Source organism: Canis lupus, chromosome 17, assembly GCF_003254725.2.
Source record: "Canis lupus dingo isolate Sandy chromosome 17, ASM325472v2, whole genome shotgun sequence".
NCBI classification, from domain to species: Eukaryota; Metazoa; Chordata; class Mammalia; order Carnivora; family Canidae; genus Canis; species Canis lupus.
Window position 1 is genome coordinate 38,822,335 of NC_064259.1, and position 19,074 is coordinate 38,841,408.

General features: G+C 40.2%; 1 protein-coding gene across 1 annotated transcript in view; it reads right to left on the reverse strand.

The window, feature by feature from the left end:
* The window catches only part of KDM3A (lysine demethylase 3A), a 53,708-nt gene extending 34,868 nt beyond the window's left edge, over positions 1–18,840 (reverse strand). The window contains exons 1-8 of the mRNA XM_025453850.3: positions 18,703–18,840; positions 17,847–18,062; positions 10,362–10,517; positions 9,182–9,292; positions 5,845–5,947; positions 5,089–5,213; positions 4,762–4,834; positions 4,560–4,648 (exon numbers count right to left, since the gene is read on the reverse strand). Of these exons, the coding sequence (XP_025309635.3) occupies positions 4,560–4,648; positions 4,762–4,834; positions 5,089–5,213; positions 5,845–5,947; positions 9,182–9,292; positions 10,362–10,517; positions 17,847–18,032 (843 nt within the window). The 5' untranslated portion in view covers positions 18,033–18,062; positions 18,703–18,840. The remainder of the gene's footprint in view (positions 1–4,559; positions 4,649–4,761; positions 4,835–5,088; positions 5,214–5,844; positions 5,948–9,181; positions 9,293–10,361; positions 10,518–17,846; positions 18,063–18,702) is intronic.
* Positions 18,841–19,074: the final 234 nt, after the last annotated feature.

The window sequence follows — 19,074 nt, forward strand, 5'->3', positions numbered from 1 at the left end:
TTCACCAAGCATCTTCCCTCATGTCACCTTCCTTGTTCTGAAGTATGTTTAAAATTGATGCACTAATACATGCAATACCTCTTCTTAAATTACTTTCCTGAGAGTAACATACTCAAGAAATTTTGATGGCAAACCTAGAGTAACATACTCAAGAAATTCAGACTGTATAAATTTTTTTTTTTTTTTTTTTTTTTTTTTTTTTTTATTTATTTATGATAGTCACACAGAGAGAGAGAGAGAGAGAGGCAGAGACATAGGCAGAGGGAGAAGCAGGCTCCATGCACTGGGAGCCCGACGTGGGATTCGATCCCAGGTCTCCAGGATCGTGCCCTGGGCCAAAGGCAGGCGCCAAACCGCTGCGCCACCCAGGGATCCCCAGACTGTATAAATTTTTATTCTGCACAACAGCGATTGAGCTGGAGTCAAAAACTCCTTCATCTAATTTCCTATAGCCAATCAGTGAAAGAGTAAATCCTGCCTCTATTTCCAAAATAATTATGGAATCTAGCCAATTTCTTTCCATGCCACCACTACCACCAATTTCCCTGTAGACTACCATGAATCTCCTAACTGGCCTGACTTCCTTCCATTTCTACCTAAATGTTCTCTTACCCAAAATGTATTCTACCACAGAGCAATCTTTATAAAACATAAATCAATCAGATCATGACACTCCATTGCCTACAAGAATTCTAGGTGGTCTGGTCTCCGCCAACCATCTCCACTCATCTCATTCTACTTGTTCACAGTGCTTCAACTATATCAGCTTCCTTCCTGGTCTTCAGATGGTCTAAACTCTTTTGGCCTGCACCTCTGTATTTGCTATTCCCTCTCTGGATAGTTTTCGTGTGGTTGGCTGGTTCCATCCCTTCACTCAAATTTGCTCTATTGTCACCTCCTCACACAATCTCTGATTACAGTTTCCAAATGAATGACCCCCAAGGCATCCCCTTATCTTTATCATATTACTATGTTTATATCTGTCATTGCATCATGATGCTGCACTTATGCTTTAAATTACTTTTCTTATTGTTAACCTCCTCACAATGATTCGTAAACTCCTATGGGCAGACCTTGCTTGTGTCCACTGCTATACCTTATAAAGCAAGGCACATAACAGATGCGCAAGACTGGCAGAAAGCATGAATGAATGAATGCTCTTAGCACTTAATATTTCAAAATAGCTATGTCAGTCCTATGTCCAGAGCCAGACAATAATGCTCACCAATGTCTACCATATATTTCATATTCAATAAATATTTGTTGGAAAGATGGATGGAAGGATAGAGGGAAGGAAGTAGGAATCTGTGATTTTTACAATGGTGACTCACCATACCAAGAAGATTTAGAGAGGAGTGGCAACACCAGCACAGTGCTTAAGAGTACTGGGCTTTGGTGGCAGACCTTGGTTGGAATCTGGTTTCTGACACTTCCTAGCACATTATTTAAACTCTCCCTAAGTTCAGCTTTCTCAACTGTAAAATGGAAATAATGAAGCATACTTTATGGAGCTGTGCTTTACCACATTGCCTGGCATATAGATTAGCTGACTCAAAGCAGAAAAATACAAAAACTGTCTCAGTCAGTCACCATGTGTTACAAGTAGTGTAACTTGGCATGCTTTTCCTTTTAGAAACAAAATATATCACTCTAGAAATTTCTAAGAGTTAGCTCAACAAGGATAGGGCTCCAATTCCAAAACCCATCTTCATGTGCACACCGCTGCACTGGCCTCTGACTTGCCAAGGGTCAAGGTTTCTTCTTACCTGAAGAGTTTTCCCTGAAGGTCTTCTATACCAGTCATGGCAATAGTTCCTCCCTGCCAGCAGACGGAGATAATATAATTGAGTGTATGATGGTATTCTAAAAAAGATACTGCTGGCTCACACTACTCAGCAGACTCTCTCAATTAACCAAGCAACATCCTAACTCTGAGGAATAGTCTGCTAGGCAGAGAAGACCTTCAAGGAACCAATGTTACTGGCAAACAGGTTTATTCTACACAAAAGTATTCACCAAGGCAATTAAGAATCTTATCTACCTAATCCCAAACACCTGCCTTCCAAAGACCACCCTAAAAGCAAACTCCGTGCCAGTCCAACACATCTGGGAAGTGCAAACAGTGAGGTGTGCCAAGTATGTTACTGTACTCACCTTTCACCCCCATATTTAAATGAATTTTCCTTCCCTACCTCTTCCTTTACCTCTCTAGTGCTATTGAATCTAGCCCCAACCAGCATTTCCAAAATTCACCTGATTACTAGAACCACCCAGGATAAAAAAGAACATTTACTAATATGGAAAAATACTCACAACATACTGGAATCATGGAGACTATAAAAAGTATAGTTTTTAGTTTGTATTTTTTTAAAAGGCCTCCATGGTTATACAGGAAAAACCTGGGGGGGGGGGGGGCGGCGGGCAGGAAGGAGACAGGTATTCCAAAATGTGAAGAGTGACAGTCTGTGAAAAGTCTGACTGTAAGCAATGTTTCTTTTCCTTTTCTGTTTTTTATGTTAACTAAAAATTTTAAAATGAGAGTAACTATTTTATGTGAGAATCTTTATTTGACAAATAAATGCAGTATAAAGTATAACCTTTACAGTAACAGTAAAAAGAATTTCAAAAAATCCCAATACCCATCTCCAGCCAAATCTACCATCTCAACATCCTGAGAATAACAATTTGACTAGTACACAGTTTAAGAGCTGAAACATTCTTAAAACATCAAATTTACTTTCTCATTTTAGATGCAGAAATAAGGCTCAAATAGGTTATGGGAACTTATCTCCTAGCCAAAGTTTAGGCTTTTTTCAAAAATAGCCTGTACTGTACCTGCCCAATAATCAGTTCAGTGGCAGACAAACCTACTGAGCTGGACAAAATGATGACAGAGATCAAAAAGACATGCTCCCTGCCCTTGAAGAGTATGAGTCAGGCAGAGGGGGTCACTCATAACTGTATATATTACTACATTATATACGTGCCTCTTGGAAGGCTATACATTTACTTGCTCAACTATGTGTCCCATCACTGATAAACTTGTCATTGTGAAGAACTGGCACCTTCTTCCATAGGAGTTTCCCTGACCCCAGTCCTGCCTATACCCTAGGACACACTATACCCTAGGATGATTCTTCAATGATCCATCAGGATGCCATTTTCTATTCTCTGGCCCCCTCCTCAATATGTCATGTGGTTCTCCTTTTCATCTCACCAACTATTTAAACTGATGCATTTTTCATGACAGGATACACCCAATCAACTTCTCCAAATTGGGCTTTATTACCTCTACTCAAGATCACTAGCAATTTATCCAATGTCAAAACCTAACAAGTTCTTACTTGATTGTTTCTCAGCATCTGATACTGTGGATTACTTGAAAATATTCTCTGTGAGCTTAACTCCAAGACACAAGAATCACTTACTTGACATCTTCACTTTACAGTCCCTACTATATTATTTCTCCCTTGTTAAGGTAAAAATGAAAGTAGTAATATTAATTTCAAGTAATAACCTCTTTATTCTTTCCTGAACCACCTGAGGTCAGGCCTACACACTTTACAAAGTTTTTGGTCAAGTGACAAAGTTCCTGTTGCCTATACAGAGGCTTAAGACTCAGGAAAGTCAATTATCCTACCCACTCAGATTCATATATATTTGCGTAGCACGGTGCTTACTTTGGTTCTAGTTGATGTTGCAGTCCAGTCTGCTCTGATCCAGAACCTTAGGTTCCTTAACTGACTCTGGCCCACTCCCACACCATTTCTCCTTGCCTTATTCCCACAGACTCCAAAGTTCCTCTAAAGTGCTTCCAACAATCTTAACACCAACTTGATCAGTTTTAAAATTCTCAACTCCAGCCTGGAGCAGAGCATCCTAAAAGTGTTTTTGTCACTGTCTCACAAGTGCATCTGGATATCTAAGTTGTAAAAAACTTATCTGTATTGTAATAGGCCCTAAGGATTCAGCCCACCTAAAAACCTTAAGTTTCTTGATCTAAATCCTAATCACTTCAGAATAGAATTAAATCCAATACTTGAATTCACAGTGGGATTCATACAAACCTATCCTGTTCTGGGCAGAAATTAGTAATGGCAAACCAACCACTTCCTTTAAAAAACTGGTATGTTTGTTTAACCTGTCATAAATTATCAATCAAACCTCTCTATTACTGAGAAAAGGGAGTCCTATTTCAATACCTACTCAGATTTCTAAGGTTCCTCCCCCTCCACTCATGCCAGGCTTTCTTCTACTTAGATAACACAACTCAGTTTACCTCAAAAACACTCCTTATGGGTGAAATTGTCAAATCTATTGAGAATTTTCAGCATTATCAAAAAATAAAACATGTTTTACACAAAAAAATAGTTGATCAGAAACTTATATTATCTCCATCTGCATGAGTGTAGAAATTATGGCCAAGATCTGGAACCAGCAAAGAGTAGACAAGACAGCAAAGAACAGCACAGAAGAGAACTCTATAAACACTAACAAAGCTGGCCACACACCGTTAGAGTTAAGGAAACTACACAAGTGACAAACATTAATCAGGTTACCTCAGAGCAAGATTTTGCTTGTTTGGAAACTAGGCTTCCATTATTTTCAGAAGACTTGCGTTTTACAGTTCCGATTCTTGTAGAATTACCTAGAATATTTAAAAAATAGGTAGGTTGGCTTCCATATTTTTCTTAACATGAAAAGGAGAAAGATGAAAGATAGGAAGGAGAACAAAGGCTTTAATCAAATAATATATCTTACCACATGTCACAAAGTTATCATGTACAACTTCAACATGAATCAGTGATGGATCGACAATTTTCAGTGCTGGAATCTTAAAAATAAATAAAACAAAGATACTAGAAAACTTAAAAATGCTCAGAAACATACCAGAAATTAGCTCTGTTAACATACAAGGAAGCTTCTTAAAAATAATTTCTTTTAAAAACAATCACTGCATTTCTTTTTTCTATTCTAATATTTTAATATCAAGATAATAAAACTGCTTTAGATCCTATAAGATATAATTCTTTTTTATAATTCTCTTTCTGTCCAGTTATCTTACATGCAATTAGCATCATCTTTTACCTCCTCACAGTTGACCTGCAGAGTTTTCGACGCTGGGTTTCCATTTACAATGGTTGCAGAAAACCACTGAGTAGATGGGTCCAAGCTATATATTTTTACTTCTGAACCAACTAAGTTTTTGTCACCTAAAAAAAAAGTAGACAAAAATAAACATTAAAAGATATTGCTATAAACATGAGAAGACAACATTTTCAGCAAAAAGCTGGGAGAAACTTTTAATTTTAAACTTTTAGGTAAATTAATAGAAAAATGGAGTAAAAAGTAGCAATAAATTTATTCCAGCATTTGTATAAGACCAAGTAGTACCAGATAACTCACTGAGCCCTCACTGTCCTGTGCAGAGTTTTAGGGGATCCAAATTCAGGAACCCCAACAGAACTGCTAAGCCTTATAAAATACTTATGTGACTGTGAAATTGACCAGGAAATTCAGTAACAATATATGGGAGATCAGCAGTACCAAATTCGTGTTTTACCAGTTTTATAAGACTGAAATTTCAAACACATCAAATTCCATGTCAAAATACAGCCAAGCTTTTTAAATATCTACCTTACTAGTTTACACATGAGTCCTGAGCTTTCCAAATTTCAGATGCTTTAAAATAAAATTCATCAATCATCTAGTTGCATGCGGAAAGTAAAAGGAATCTCCAAAAAATTAGAAATCTCAATAGGAGAATGAGGACTCAAATGCAGCTTCTTACAAAGCTAACCACTGGTCAACTCATAAACTATCACCAAAAAATAAACTCCATACCTTGTAAAAGATGGCTTTCATCCAAATGTTTCACAATCAAAGCTTGAAATTCTTTACTGACATTCTGATTATCCATAAGGGAAAGTCGAAGATTGTTTACATCCTGAAAAATGGAAGATCATTATATTTTAAGGTAACAAAAAGAGTCGTTTAAATTCTAGTGGATGCTTCAATCAGCTTAATGTTAAATACTGTCATTAGCCATTTGATGGCACCAAACCACTGCAACTCCAATGAACTTATTAATAGGTCAAACAGTAGGTGTAAGGGAAACTAAAGAGAAGTCACCCTAAGCTAAGAGGATGACAAATACTAAGAGTGGCTCAAAGCACAATTTTAAATACAACGCAACTTTGACTATGGAAATGTAAGAAAACAAACTAGCTGGTCAACTCATGAGAATTTCCAGGGACAGAAAACACATACATAAAAACACACAGTTATGTAGTGTAAATTCACTGAAATTGTTTTTAATGAATCACTTGACACATATTGATTTAACCTGACTAGAAATGCATTCCATATGCATTCTTATTTACAAATGGTAAAGGGGGGATGGGAAGGGACAAAACTTGAATGAACGGCCTAAGTTTTCAGCAACCCAGTTTTGAAAACACTCAGTTCTTGGCAAGAGCTCCATTTTGGGCACAGTCCCATAGTCTTTTGGCCTTGTGCACACACTAACTTATGATAAATGTATACAGAGACTGTCAATACGAATAGCCTGCCAAATACAAGCTATATAGCACAGAAGCCCTTCTAATACCAGGCCTTTAAGGCTTTTGTGCTACTGTGAAATGGATACATAGTGCTCAAAAATGGTTCATCCATTTCTCCCACTGGGAAGAATAGTGCTTTAGAGATGCTATGCTGGGGGCAGACCTGGTGGCTGAGCGGTTTAGGGCCACCTTCAGCCCAGGGCCTGATCCTGGAGACCCAGGATTGAGTCCCACATTGGGCTCCCTGACGGAGCCTGCTTTTCCCTCTGCCTGTGTCTCGGTCTCTCTCTCTCTCTCATGAATAAATAAAATCTTAAAAAAAAAAAAAAAAAGAACAAAAAAAGATGCTATGCTGGAAAAATGCATTTCTTATGCCAAATAACATTAGACTTAACCTAGGGTCTTCAGAAGAGCTCAACATTAATTATCAGAACGGCCCGTGTGTGGGTTTTTTTTTTTTTTTCCTCATGCTGCTGTAATTTAAAAAAATGTAAATGTGTGCTCTAATTCCTACTAAGAAATAGCATATTAATGGGGAGAGCCACAAATGGCTCTTAAGCAAGGTAGAATAATTCTACTCGACCTTGGAGAGTTTGAATGCCAGATAGCTGACTTGAGTACTTTATCTTTTTTTTTTTAACCACAGATAAATAACTCAAATTCAATCCAAAGAACAGACCTTAAGTTTCAATTCCAACTTCTATATATGCTAAATGATTTTCAGGTTCTCTGTGCATTTTTTAGGGCAAGCATTCTACTATAATAATCATATCCCTAAACATAGTTTCATACAGCAGAACCCTGATATAATCATCCATATATATAGGAGAATGCCCTGAAGCACTAAATTTTGGCACTATCATCATCAGTCAAGAGCACACATAACCTTCCTCAATTAATAGTATATTCACATGGATAGCCACAGTGCATCTCCCTGAGAAGAAATAAAAACTGATCTAGATTTTGCCTTTTCAACCTCAGGAAATTTTGACTGAAAGGATTAGACACACAAAAGATATGAAACAGAACTGTCCAGAAAACAATGGTGAGAAGTAAAAACTACTCTCATGAAGCAAAGTAAGTTATCCAAAAGCCCCTCCACTATGTTCTTTGGTCCTTAAGAGCAAGTCATTCTTTTAAGCGAGGAAAAATATCAATATTCCAACCTAACATCACAAAGGTAACTTGCACCTGAAATTAACTGAAGCAAAAGCACTTTCTTTGTTCTATTTAGTTAAACATTAAAATAAGGTTCAGAACTTTCATGATACAGAAATTAGACTTAAGTAGAGGAAAATCTAGTGCTTTGGGTTTTCCCATACAGGCATACCAATGGCAATGACCATGGGCCCTGAACTGCCTTATGACAAATAAGTGACTTTAAGTTTTGTACAGTCCACAGAAACAAGACAGGTCACCAAATGGAAGTGTGTAAAAGGATGAAGTTTCATAAATGACATCTAAAAGATAAATGTTATTATATGACCAACATTATTCCCAAGGGAATAATCTAGAGATAATCTGTGTGTTCCTTCCTGGTCTTCAAACATTTTCCTAAAGAAAATAACCGTATGTAAGCAAGACCCAAGAACCTAAATGTTATGCAGAAAAGGGTGGGAGTTTTGCAAGCCAACTGGAAAAAACACGCACGTGATCTCAATTCTCATCATTTATGGTAGTTATGTTTCACTAAGTCACCACAAACAATGAACTAGTGAATAGTGAACCACTGCCCCTAGTGGAAAAATAGGGTTAGGTTCCTTTGAGCCTCTTGGTCACAGTTTCATTAACCAACCTATACACAACCATGTGTTAAGTGTGTTTCTGTGGAAGACACATTATTTAATATATACTGCTGCATTATTAACCTGGAAATCACAACCAACAGCATTGTAACTCATGGCTGAATGAAACTTATTTACCATATATATTTCCTCCCTAAGACACATCCTGACCTTACACTTAGGAACACTAGAGAGCACTTCAGCACTATACTTGGTACAGTGAAACCACCACCACCACCACCACCACCACCACCACACACAAAAAAAAAAAAAAAAAAAAAAAAGGCACAAAAATTCAACACTAAATAGACCTCATAAACCACACTTGTTTACAGAATGAGAGAGGAAACAAGCCAGCAGAATGTCACCTTATTTGACTTCAGCTGGGAACATATGTCAGGTAACTCAAATTTTTTACCACTCTGCCAATGTCTATGAATGACCATGAAAGTGCCTAAGAACTGATTTGGGGGTTACAAATATATTCTAACAAGTAGGCAACTTCCCACATTATTCAATACATAAATAATGACTGCCATACATGTGAATGATAGTCAATCTTTCAAAAATTATTTTCATATCATCTAGGTGTTTCCATATATAAATACAGATCATCAACTGTACTACTTCTGAACTTCCAATCCCAAATAGACAATACCAACCCCAATGGCTAACACCGAAGGGTAATGTCTAACAACTAACTGCTAATGAGATGGGTCTATTTCTGTGTTAGGTATTTATTAGAATTAGAGCAATAAACGTCAATACTTTTAGTTCTCATATTAAAAAATTTATATTTCTATCTTTAGAGGTTAATATTTTTTTATGCTTTACCTGTATAGGCTTCAGAAGGTCTTTAGAAAGAAATACTCTTTGTTGATCTCCCAGAAAGCGAATAGAGGTTATGGATCCCAAACCAGCTTTGTCCAACAGAGACTTATACACCTAAAACAAAACAAAAGGGTTCTGACATCACAACTGCTGTCAGAATAATTCTGAAAATGGTGACTAGCAATTTTCCACATATGCAGAAAGAGATAAAACCACTAATTTTATTTACTGCTGGCATCTCAATAACAACTACTTACGCAGCCACAACGCGATCACACAATTTTTATCCAAAACCATTTAAACCAGATACACATTTGGGAGTCATTAACACATAGGTCTGGGTCCAGAGGTACATGACTTCTCCAAAATTTATACAAAAAACTGTGTGTATACATTTTTTCTGGGGGAGATAGGGCCATGTTTTTGGCAAATTCTTAATAGCTGGGGGAGAGAGGGCTACAAAGAGAAAAATATAACTTTAACCAAAATCTATACCACTCAAAAACCTGCAGCAGCTCTTCTCACCCACGGGCAAAATCTTAACTTTGCTAGCACAGTATGCTAGGCCCTTCACAATCTGGTCAGCCTTTCAACCACCTTCCTAGCCTTTCTGTCTAAATCTTGCCCTTCTACTGTTAAGCCCTATGTCTCACAAAACCTGAATTGTCTTCTCCAGACTCTATGATCACTCTTATCTACTACATCAGATTTATGATGTGGAAATGGCATAATCATGCACTGACTGCCAATACTTTCAGAGCCAAAGAATATCATGAGTCAGAGAGAACCTTAGAGATCATGAGGCCAAGACTGGCAACCCCTACAGGAGCTAGGCAACAGCCAGATTTTAAGGTATACTTTCCATATTTTAAAAGTAGATGACTAACTCAAACTTTCTTAAAATGTTATGAAAATCAATCCAAATATACATATACATATATATTGTTTCTCACCTCTGACCTAGACATTCCCCCACATTACCTCCAACCCCATTTTTCAAGTGAAGAAACTGAGGGCTGAAAAGTCAAAGGCACAGAGTTACAGGGTTCCTAGCAGGGCTAACAGGAGATTCCTTATCTGTACTATTCTCCAGAGGCCAAATACAGGCATTACATATACATTTCCCTTGTTTCACTCATAATGGATTAAATCCCCTGGTCTCATAACCTCAAGTTGTACTCACTATTGCAGGCCACTGAACAACTCGTTCAGAAATTTCAGGAGACTTTCGTTCAGCCAAAACCAAGTTATGCTCTACTAAAAATGCTCTCCTTAGAAGGCTATAGACTTCTATCCATCTTCTCTTTCTCCAAGATTCCCCATCAAACTCCACACACACCTAAACAGAAGTGAAAAAAAGCAGATTCAATTAACAAAAATAAACATGAAAAATACCAAAGTTGAATTATACCATTATTCTACTTGAATCTTTTTTTAAAGATTTTATTTAAGAGATATTTATTTGAGAGGGAGACACTATAAGGTGGCGGGGAGGCCAGGGAGAGAAGCAGACTCCCCACTGAGCAGGGAGCCCTATGCGAGGCTCGATCCCAGGACCCCGAGATCACAGAAATCATGACCCTAGCAAAAGGCAGACTCAACCTACTGAGCCACCTAGGCGCCCCTCTACTTCAATCTTTTATCTGAATATTTTGTCCCTCTTTCCCACTCTTACTTCCCTTCCCAGTCCACAATAAACCAATCAGACATGTTAATCTAACCATCAAGCTTTGGCTGCCAAATCACTTTGAGAAGCGGCAGTCAAGGCTTTTGGAAGCCAGTCTCTGCCTCAAAAGTAACTTGTAGAAAGCCAAAGAACCCCCAAGTAGAAAGTTTTTACATATGTTAGACATCAGAGCTTTGAGAATCAAAAGAAAGAAATTTGAAACCTAAAAGAATTACTTACTGCGTGTCATTGTAATTCTAAATGGCACTGTGGGCTTAAGAAGACCACCCCATCACCATAATCCCTTGTTTTGAATCCCTTTGGTATGCATAGGATTCAGACTTACAAGGCCTAGAAGACAGCACATCCTCAACATCCTTTTGAGTTGAATAAACTGGGAGTTTGGAGTCAAAGTCTACTTTGCTAAATATAGAAACAAATAGTTGATAAACTGACACCAGAGCTAAACTCCCTCAATATTTGGTGTAAAATCACTATTTTTATTTAAAACCCCTTTCTTACTAAAGAGGGTTAGGGTTAGGGTTAGCCTCTCATAATTTCATAGACAATCACACTTCCTTTCCAAGCTTTAACTTTAAATAAGTTAACTTCCATTCATCTGCAGAACTCAAAAAATATTTTCCTCAAAGAAGCCTTTCCTAACCAAAGAGCCTCCATTCCCCACCAAAGAGAATTCCTCCTTGTTAAATGTACTCAAAGCCCCATACTTTTCCTTCACCATGTACCCACATTTTGTATTATTTATTTGTGGCTAACTGATTGACATAAGTTCTAATAGGTCAAACTATATGTTTTTATTTACCTTTGTATTTCACTAGTATCCAGTCCCCAGTCAGTACTGAAATACTTGTTGAATGAATAAATTTCTCTCTGAATTGGCCTCTTACCTTCAGTTACTCTCAGACATTTAGAAGGCAGGACATTCCCAATTGGTATACCACTAGCCCTAAACCCAAATCTTCTCTAATTTTATGGCTTTATAAATACCAATCTTTAAAAAAATCAATGAAATTTAAAACCCATCCTTCTCCCCCAACAGTAAAATCTGTGTCCCTAACTTTCAGGTAACTTTCTCTCAGAATATGCATATCTTCTTGGTATGGCAGGCTTTTTAATCTTGCAGTTATCACAGAACCCATATAAATGTGTAAGTACCTATTATGTGACAAGGCCCTGTGTACGCTCTCCTTGGTTCTGTGCATTCCATCCATCACTACGCCCAATCAAATGGTCCTTCACAGAGTTTAGAGACTGCTCATCTTCCTGCCTCCTCAGTCACAGAATACAGATCTTATGATAGCTCCCCTAAATTAGATAGTCTTTCTGCTCCATATCACATCAACCTCAAACCCAAACTAGCTTTAGATGAGTTTTCCCATCAATGCTGTATAAGAGGAATGAGCATATATAACTACAGCACCAGAGAAATCTGGGTTTGAATCCCAGCTATGCTGAAGCTTTTTTAGGATGATTTTAACCACATAAAATATGTAGCATTACAAAGAAAACCAATTAGCCTGCATGCCAAGTTAAGAACCCTTGCTTAAACCTAAGTTCTTTGAAACTGGTTTTGCTAGCTATAAAATGAAAGTGCTAACACCTACCTCTCACTGAATCATTAGGTAAAATTTTAAGACAAGGTACATAAAGTATCTGGCAAGGAGATCAGGCAGTCTTAAGATTTCAATGGTAATTCAAATCTTAATTTATCAGGGTATCAGTTCAGTTGAGGGAGAGAAGATCCTAAATAAAATTATCCAATATCTATTGAGGGGGGAAAAAAAAAGTAAAGGATTAAGAGATCTTCAGTAGCTTTCCCAAACTTAAGCAACATCACAATTCTTATCAAACCTCTATAAAGCTTACGATCAACCCTAAACCAAAATTTAGACAGAGCCCCTTCTTCTTTATATCCCAATTTTTAATAATTCAAAAATTAAGTTTAGCTCCTTAAAAATAACTTAGTTTATGGCTTCAGAGTATTAGATTCCACCAGTCAAAAACTCACTTTAACTTGACTTTTAAAAAAGGTGACTTTTAAAAAATATAATGAAACCAACAAGTTGTGAACTCTCTTTATTCTTTCAAAAGTTTCCTATCATAACCACAAATGTCTCTCCCATTTGTGTCTTGAAGCCTGAGGTTATAAGGGACCCCCCCCCCCCACAAGGCTCTTAAGCAAAAATTTCTATAAAAAGAACACCAGGGGTGCCTGGGTAGCTCAGTGGGTTAAGCATTGGACTCTTTTTTTTTTTTTTTCTTTATTTATTTATGATAGTCACAGAGATAGAGAGAGAGAGAGGCAGAGACACAGGCAGAGGGAGAAGCAGGCTCCATGCACCGGGAGCCGGACGTGGGATTCGATCCCGGGTCTCCAGGATCGCGCCCTGGCCCAAAGGCAGGCGCCAAACCACTGCGCCACCCAGGGATCCCAGCACTGGACTCTTGATTTCGACTCAGGTCATGAACTCAGGAGTTTTTTTTGTTTTTGTTTTTAAAGATTTTTATTTATTTATTCGGGGGGAGCGGGGGCAGGCAGAGACACAGGCAGAGGGAGAAGCAGGCTCCACACAGGGAGCCCGACGTGGGACTTGATCCCAGCTTCCCAGGATCATACCCCGGGGCTGCAGGCTGCACTAAACCGCTGTGCCACAGGGGCTGCCCGAACTCAGGGTTTTGAGATGGAGCCCCACGCTGCGCTCAAGCACTAGGTGTGGAATCTGCCTAATATTCTCTCTTTGTCCTTCCTTCTCCCTCTGATCCATTCCCCTCCAAAAGGCACACCAATAAAAAAAAATTCAAATTATGGGGAACTAAAGTGACCTGACCAAGCTTCTGCAAGCTTATTGATGTCACTAGTTCTCATTTAAATTGTATTATTCCCGGGTCTCTGGGTGGCTTAGTTGGTTAGGCACTGGCCTTTTGCAGACCCTGAGTCAAGATCCCAAGTCCTGGGATTGAGCCCCACATCATCAGGTTCCCCACTCAGCAGAGAGTATGCTGCTCCCTCTCTCTCTACCTCTCCCACTGTTCATGTTCTTTCTTGCTCACTCTCAAAGAAAATCTTAAAAATAAGTTGTATTATTCCCCCCATGTTCCTTTGGTACACAAAGTAGATGTTATTTATATTGTCTGATTCCAAAGCCCAAAGAGAGGCCGATTGATTATGATTCGCTACCTACAATTTCCAAACTTGCCATTCTTCTAATAGGACATTTTGTAAATGTGTACTTATTAGCCTATACATATCTGGACTAAATGTTGAATATTTCAAATTAATTATTTCAAGTTAATTTTCCCCAACAGAAAATTTTTTTAATACACGAATATTGTATCTAATCAAGCTAATCTCAAACCTCTCACTCTTAACATACATTAATAGCATCTGAGTATATGATTAGGAAAACCATCAGAAATGCCAAGTAAAATACTTCCAAGTTTAAAAGCAGGCACTTACAGAATGGCATAGTTTTTAGTCAAGTTTTTAATGACATATCTATTCTGTGCCGAGAACTATAACGTAGATTATCACTTATTTCAGTCTCCACAAATGAGGAAATTATTTATGTTTCTATGTCTTCTTACACCTAAATAAAATACTTATCTAAAATCCCAGGGACACCCCCCACCCCAGGCTCTTATGCAAAAATTTCTATAAAAAGAACAACAGGGGTGCCTGGGTAGCATTCAATTATGGGGGTAAACAGACTTTATTACACTGCTAGGAATTTCTCATTTTACATGGTTCGACTGGCAACAGAATCTATCAATATTCATATTCCAATTGTATGTAGGAATGAAAAGGCTAGGCATTGGTCAAGGCACCCAATTGCCAAAAAGAAAAATTTTAACAGCAGAAAATAGTACACAGAAATGGCCAGTACTACTCGTGTGCTAGTTAGGGATATCCCTAAGGACTAAGAAGGAGCAGAAGACTCAAGGATAAGTTAGGTTCAAAGGAAAGGGAACTGGAAGAGACCTAAACAGACAAGCTGGGGAAGAAAGACATTTCCAGCATGCAAATTGAAGACCCTTGTCTCACTCTCAAGAAGAAAGAATAGGATAAAAAGAGGTTCTAATAACCACACCTAATAAAGATTTGCTGTTATTCCAGGGAAAGAGGATGCCACTGCTCCATCAGTAGATTATTTCTAAAACTGATTTTCAATGTAGAATAATTTTTATTCCTTCCATTTATTCATCCAAATACTTCAGCAAACACTACATGCCAAGCAGTGTTCTAAGTGCTAAGAATATAAAGGCCCACTAAAGACAGTGCTTTAATCTCACTCTACCTGAATATTAAAAGCCTGGTGTTTAAAATCTGGAGACAAACTTAGGCAAGTTATTTAACTTCTTCAAGCCTCTTTTTCTAACACCAAAAAATATGGTTTATCATCTAGGATATTTTTCAGAATTAAATAAGGTGCCACATAATAAGCACTTAACCATCATTATGTCTTCACCTTGACTCTTTGTAACCAACAACTAAACATATTGTATCTCAGTGAGTGACTTTGTTTCACCTTGAGAGAGAGTTTATAACAAAGTTAACAAGCCTTGGCCTCATTACATCATCTTCAACTAATAGCAAATCAAACTAGACAAACGTGTACTTCTAACACCAAACCAGTTGCATACAACTGGAATTGTATTCATTTATACTCATCTTAGACCCCAGTCTCACTCCAACCTCAAAAACTCAATACCTTAAGCTCAAGTGCAAGCATGGTCTTAAGTTACTAGCTCCTGCCTGCAGTTCCCCAAGCACAATTTAGTTCTAGGGTTTTGAAATTCTATGTTTTTGCTAATACAATATGCCCTTAAACTTAAACCATCTGCTACTCAATTAAGGAATGTAATGATAAATCATGACTACATAAAAGAAATCAAGTAATTTCCACCTTACATGAAGGCTGAATTTCAAAGTCTGCAGGTAAAGCAAAAATCAACTACAGTTAAAACTGTTCTTGAAATGAAAATCCCTGTTTATCATCAGGTGAGGCACCTTAGTGCAATGGAAAAGACACAGCCAAACCTAAATTCAAATTCTCCCTCCATCACTGGGCAGCTAATTATGCAAATCTGGGCAAGACTCTTTTTCCCAAATCTATTTTTCTCATTCTGCAAATGGGAGTTATTACCACCACCTCAAATACTGAGGGTGGCAGAAAAGTGGAAATTAAAAAGAATACACAAAAAGGACCTCCTAGATTGCCTTCTTAATCCAACAGGTCTATAATTAGGTCCTGTTGGGGAAGAGAACACCTAGTCTGTCATCATCTGCCAAAGAACTAAAGACTCAAATCTTGTTTCCATTCAAATCAGATAAAAACAAATGCACTAGAAAAATTTTTACTTGGCAGGTGAAATAAACCACAACAACTATGATTGAAATCTGGTACACAAAGCCCACTTTATGGAGAAAGATTATTAGCCTAAAGCAAATAGGTTCGCCCACAAAACTCCATTTGCTGGGAAGAATGAAAAGGAGAAAAACCAAACTTCACAGTGTATGACAGGAGTTCTTTTGTGGCACAGGGAGCATACTGGTAAAGATGGTGGTATCAAAACTCCTGGGTGAGAACACAGGCTATGCCAATTTCTAGGTATGTCACCTTGGTAAGATACTTAATCTCCCCAAGCCAGATATTTTTGTCTGTAAAATGCAGCAATATTAGTACCTACTCCCGAAGAGTTGCTGTAAGGATTAATAAGATCATGGCTATGAAGTGTTCAGTATGATGCCTGGCATATGGATAAGTGCTCAACAGTCACTCCTTTTCAATATGAAGACAACACAAGCTGAAAACTTTAAAAATGTATGAACACATATTCTTTTCCAACAATCCTTTGCAGACTAAACCTGGTTTTGGCCATGTACTGTCACCTTCAAGTGTTCAAATGATGTGTCAGAAATCAACATGTATTCAACTGCCAATGCTAAAACTTCCTCCCAATCTGAATATAGTTTTCAAGAAAAAGCAGTAATGACCAAGTGAAGATGCTGAAACATATCCACTACCCAGGGTGGAAATCTCTTCTGTTCTAACAGGCTTCCTTCAAGTTATCACCACTTTGGAGTCTTTGTTAGGGACCTTTCTCCAGTTATTTTTGCACAAAGGAGTCTTTGTTGGTAGAACAGCTTCCTTACTGGTTGTTCCCAGACAATCCTTTGCCACCAAAAATTTTCTATTAGACAGTACAATTAGAATTCCACCTCTTTTTGAAAAGATGTAACTGAAAAAGGTTCTGAGTGTCGTTTTGATTAAAAATCACTGTCCACACTTGTACTAGTTTCTCTCTCTCCACCCAAACACCAAAGTGGAATATATTTCAGAGCCATTCCTCTAACACACCATATAAGGGTCGGCTCCACCCCTGCCCTCCATATATGGTCAAAGCCCACACCTACCTACGGACTCCTCACAGAAAAGACCTGGAACCCACTTCCACCGTGACCCACCATATACGGACAAGTACCCACCCTAACATGCCAAACAGAACTAAGCTCCTCCCTCTTCATTCACTTCATTTCCAACAAGTCTGAAAGTTTAACAAGTTGGCCCAAGAAATTAGGAGGAACAAACAAACCAACCAACCACCCGAAAGCGCTAGCCATCAATTCTTAATGATTCCTCACATCATCTGGGTACCTGACCAATCTTAATATTCACGATACTCCCCCTTCGGAGGAGTAACCATACAGTCCTATTAGGGCACAGAGCGGGCAACAGCGAAGCGTGTCTGAGCAACCCCAAGGCCGTCATTAAACACAGGCAACTGTAGGCCAAACACACCTCGGTTCTACACAACCATTTCAAAGACTTTCAAGGTCTCGTTTTCTGCACCTTCAGATCAGATGCCAACTTTCTGATCTCGCCCTTTCAGAAAAGGGGAGGGGGGGGCCCCCCGCTGGCTGTCTCGTTACCAAGGTAACTACAAAACGTCCGACAGCTGAGGCCCGGGAGCTGATTTTACCTTCAGGTCCTTCTTGGTAACGTCGGTGTGGGAGACGGCTCGAATGGTCCCCGAGACCCAGGGCCACTCGGCGACGCGCTCCACGTCCCAGCTGTCGTGGCCGCCGTCGCCGCCGTCGGCTGCGGACAGACTGAGGAATCGCTTCCCCACCAATACTGGCCAACTTTCTCCGAGCGTGAGCACCATGGTTTCCACGCCTGCAGGAAGGGCTCCTCCCTGCAAAAATACAAAAACAAAATGCGGTGGGGGCTGCCGGTGGGAGGGGGTCGGGAAAAGAGGACGCGGGGGAAGCGGCGGCGGAGGGGCGGACGGATGGGTCCCAATCCGCTCGGCTGACGAGACCCGCGGCGGCGGCGGCGGCGGCGGCCGGTGCGAGGGAGGACCCAACACCCGATCTCCACACTGGCGTCCTCCCCCGCCCCCCGGATCCCTCCCCCACCGCAAACACGGGCCCAACCGCCGCGTGACCCTCGTTCTCCCAACTTTCGCTTTTCCAAAACCTTAAACCTAAACGAGGAGGGCGTGAGGGGAGAATTATCTGCAGCCGAAGTGGATTTTAAAGTGTTGCCCCCCCGCCCCCCCGCTCCCCCGCTCCGGGAAAGAAAAGGCCCGAAGCGAGGGCCCCGTCTGGGGCGGCCGCGTCCCCGCCCCGGGCGGCCCCACGGGAGGGGCCGGCCCGCGGTTCCGCACTTGCCCCGCCGCCCCGCCCCGCCCCGACACGGCGCTCTCCCGGCCGCCGACCCCCGGGCGTCCGTCGCCCCGGCCTGCGCCGCGGCGCGGGGGCGGCGGGGCCGCGGGATCGGCGCCTTCATCTTTCTTCCTCCTCTCCCCTCAGCCGAGGCCGCGGCGCTCTTACCCCGCCTCCTGCCTCCCTGAGTCACCGGCGGCGGCCGCCGTTTCCAGCCGCCCAGCTCTAGCTCTGACTTGGTTCAAGAGCTCTCACAAGACACGCACAGCCTCTCGGGCCCGCCCCCTCGGAGCCGCTTCCGCCGCTCATTGGCCCAGGCCAGGAAGCTGGGCGAGGCTCCTGGGTAAACAACCCGTCGCCATTGGCCGGCCTGGCGCAGGCGGGGCGAGAGAAAAAAACAATTCCTTGGCTGCCTCCTCCCTCTCCCCTCCCCCTTCCGACTCCCGGACGACCCCCATTAGGTTAAAGTACACAGAGCGTAAGCGAGAGATCCCTCCGCCGTAGCCATTCTTTCCATTTGTTGCCTGCGGTATGCAAAAG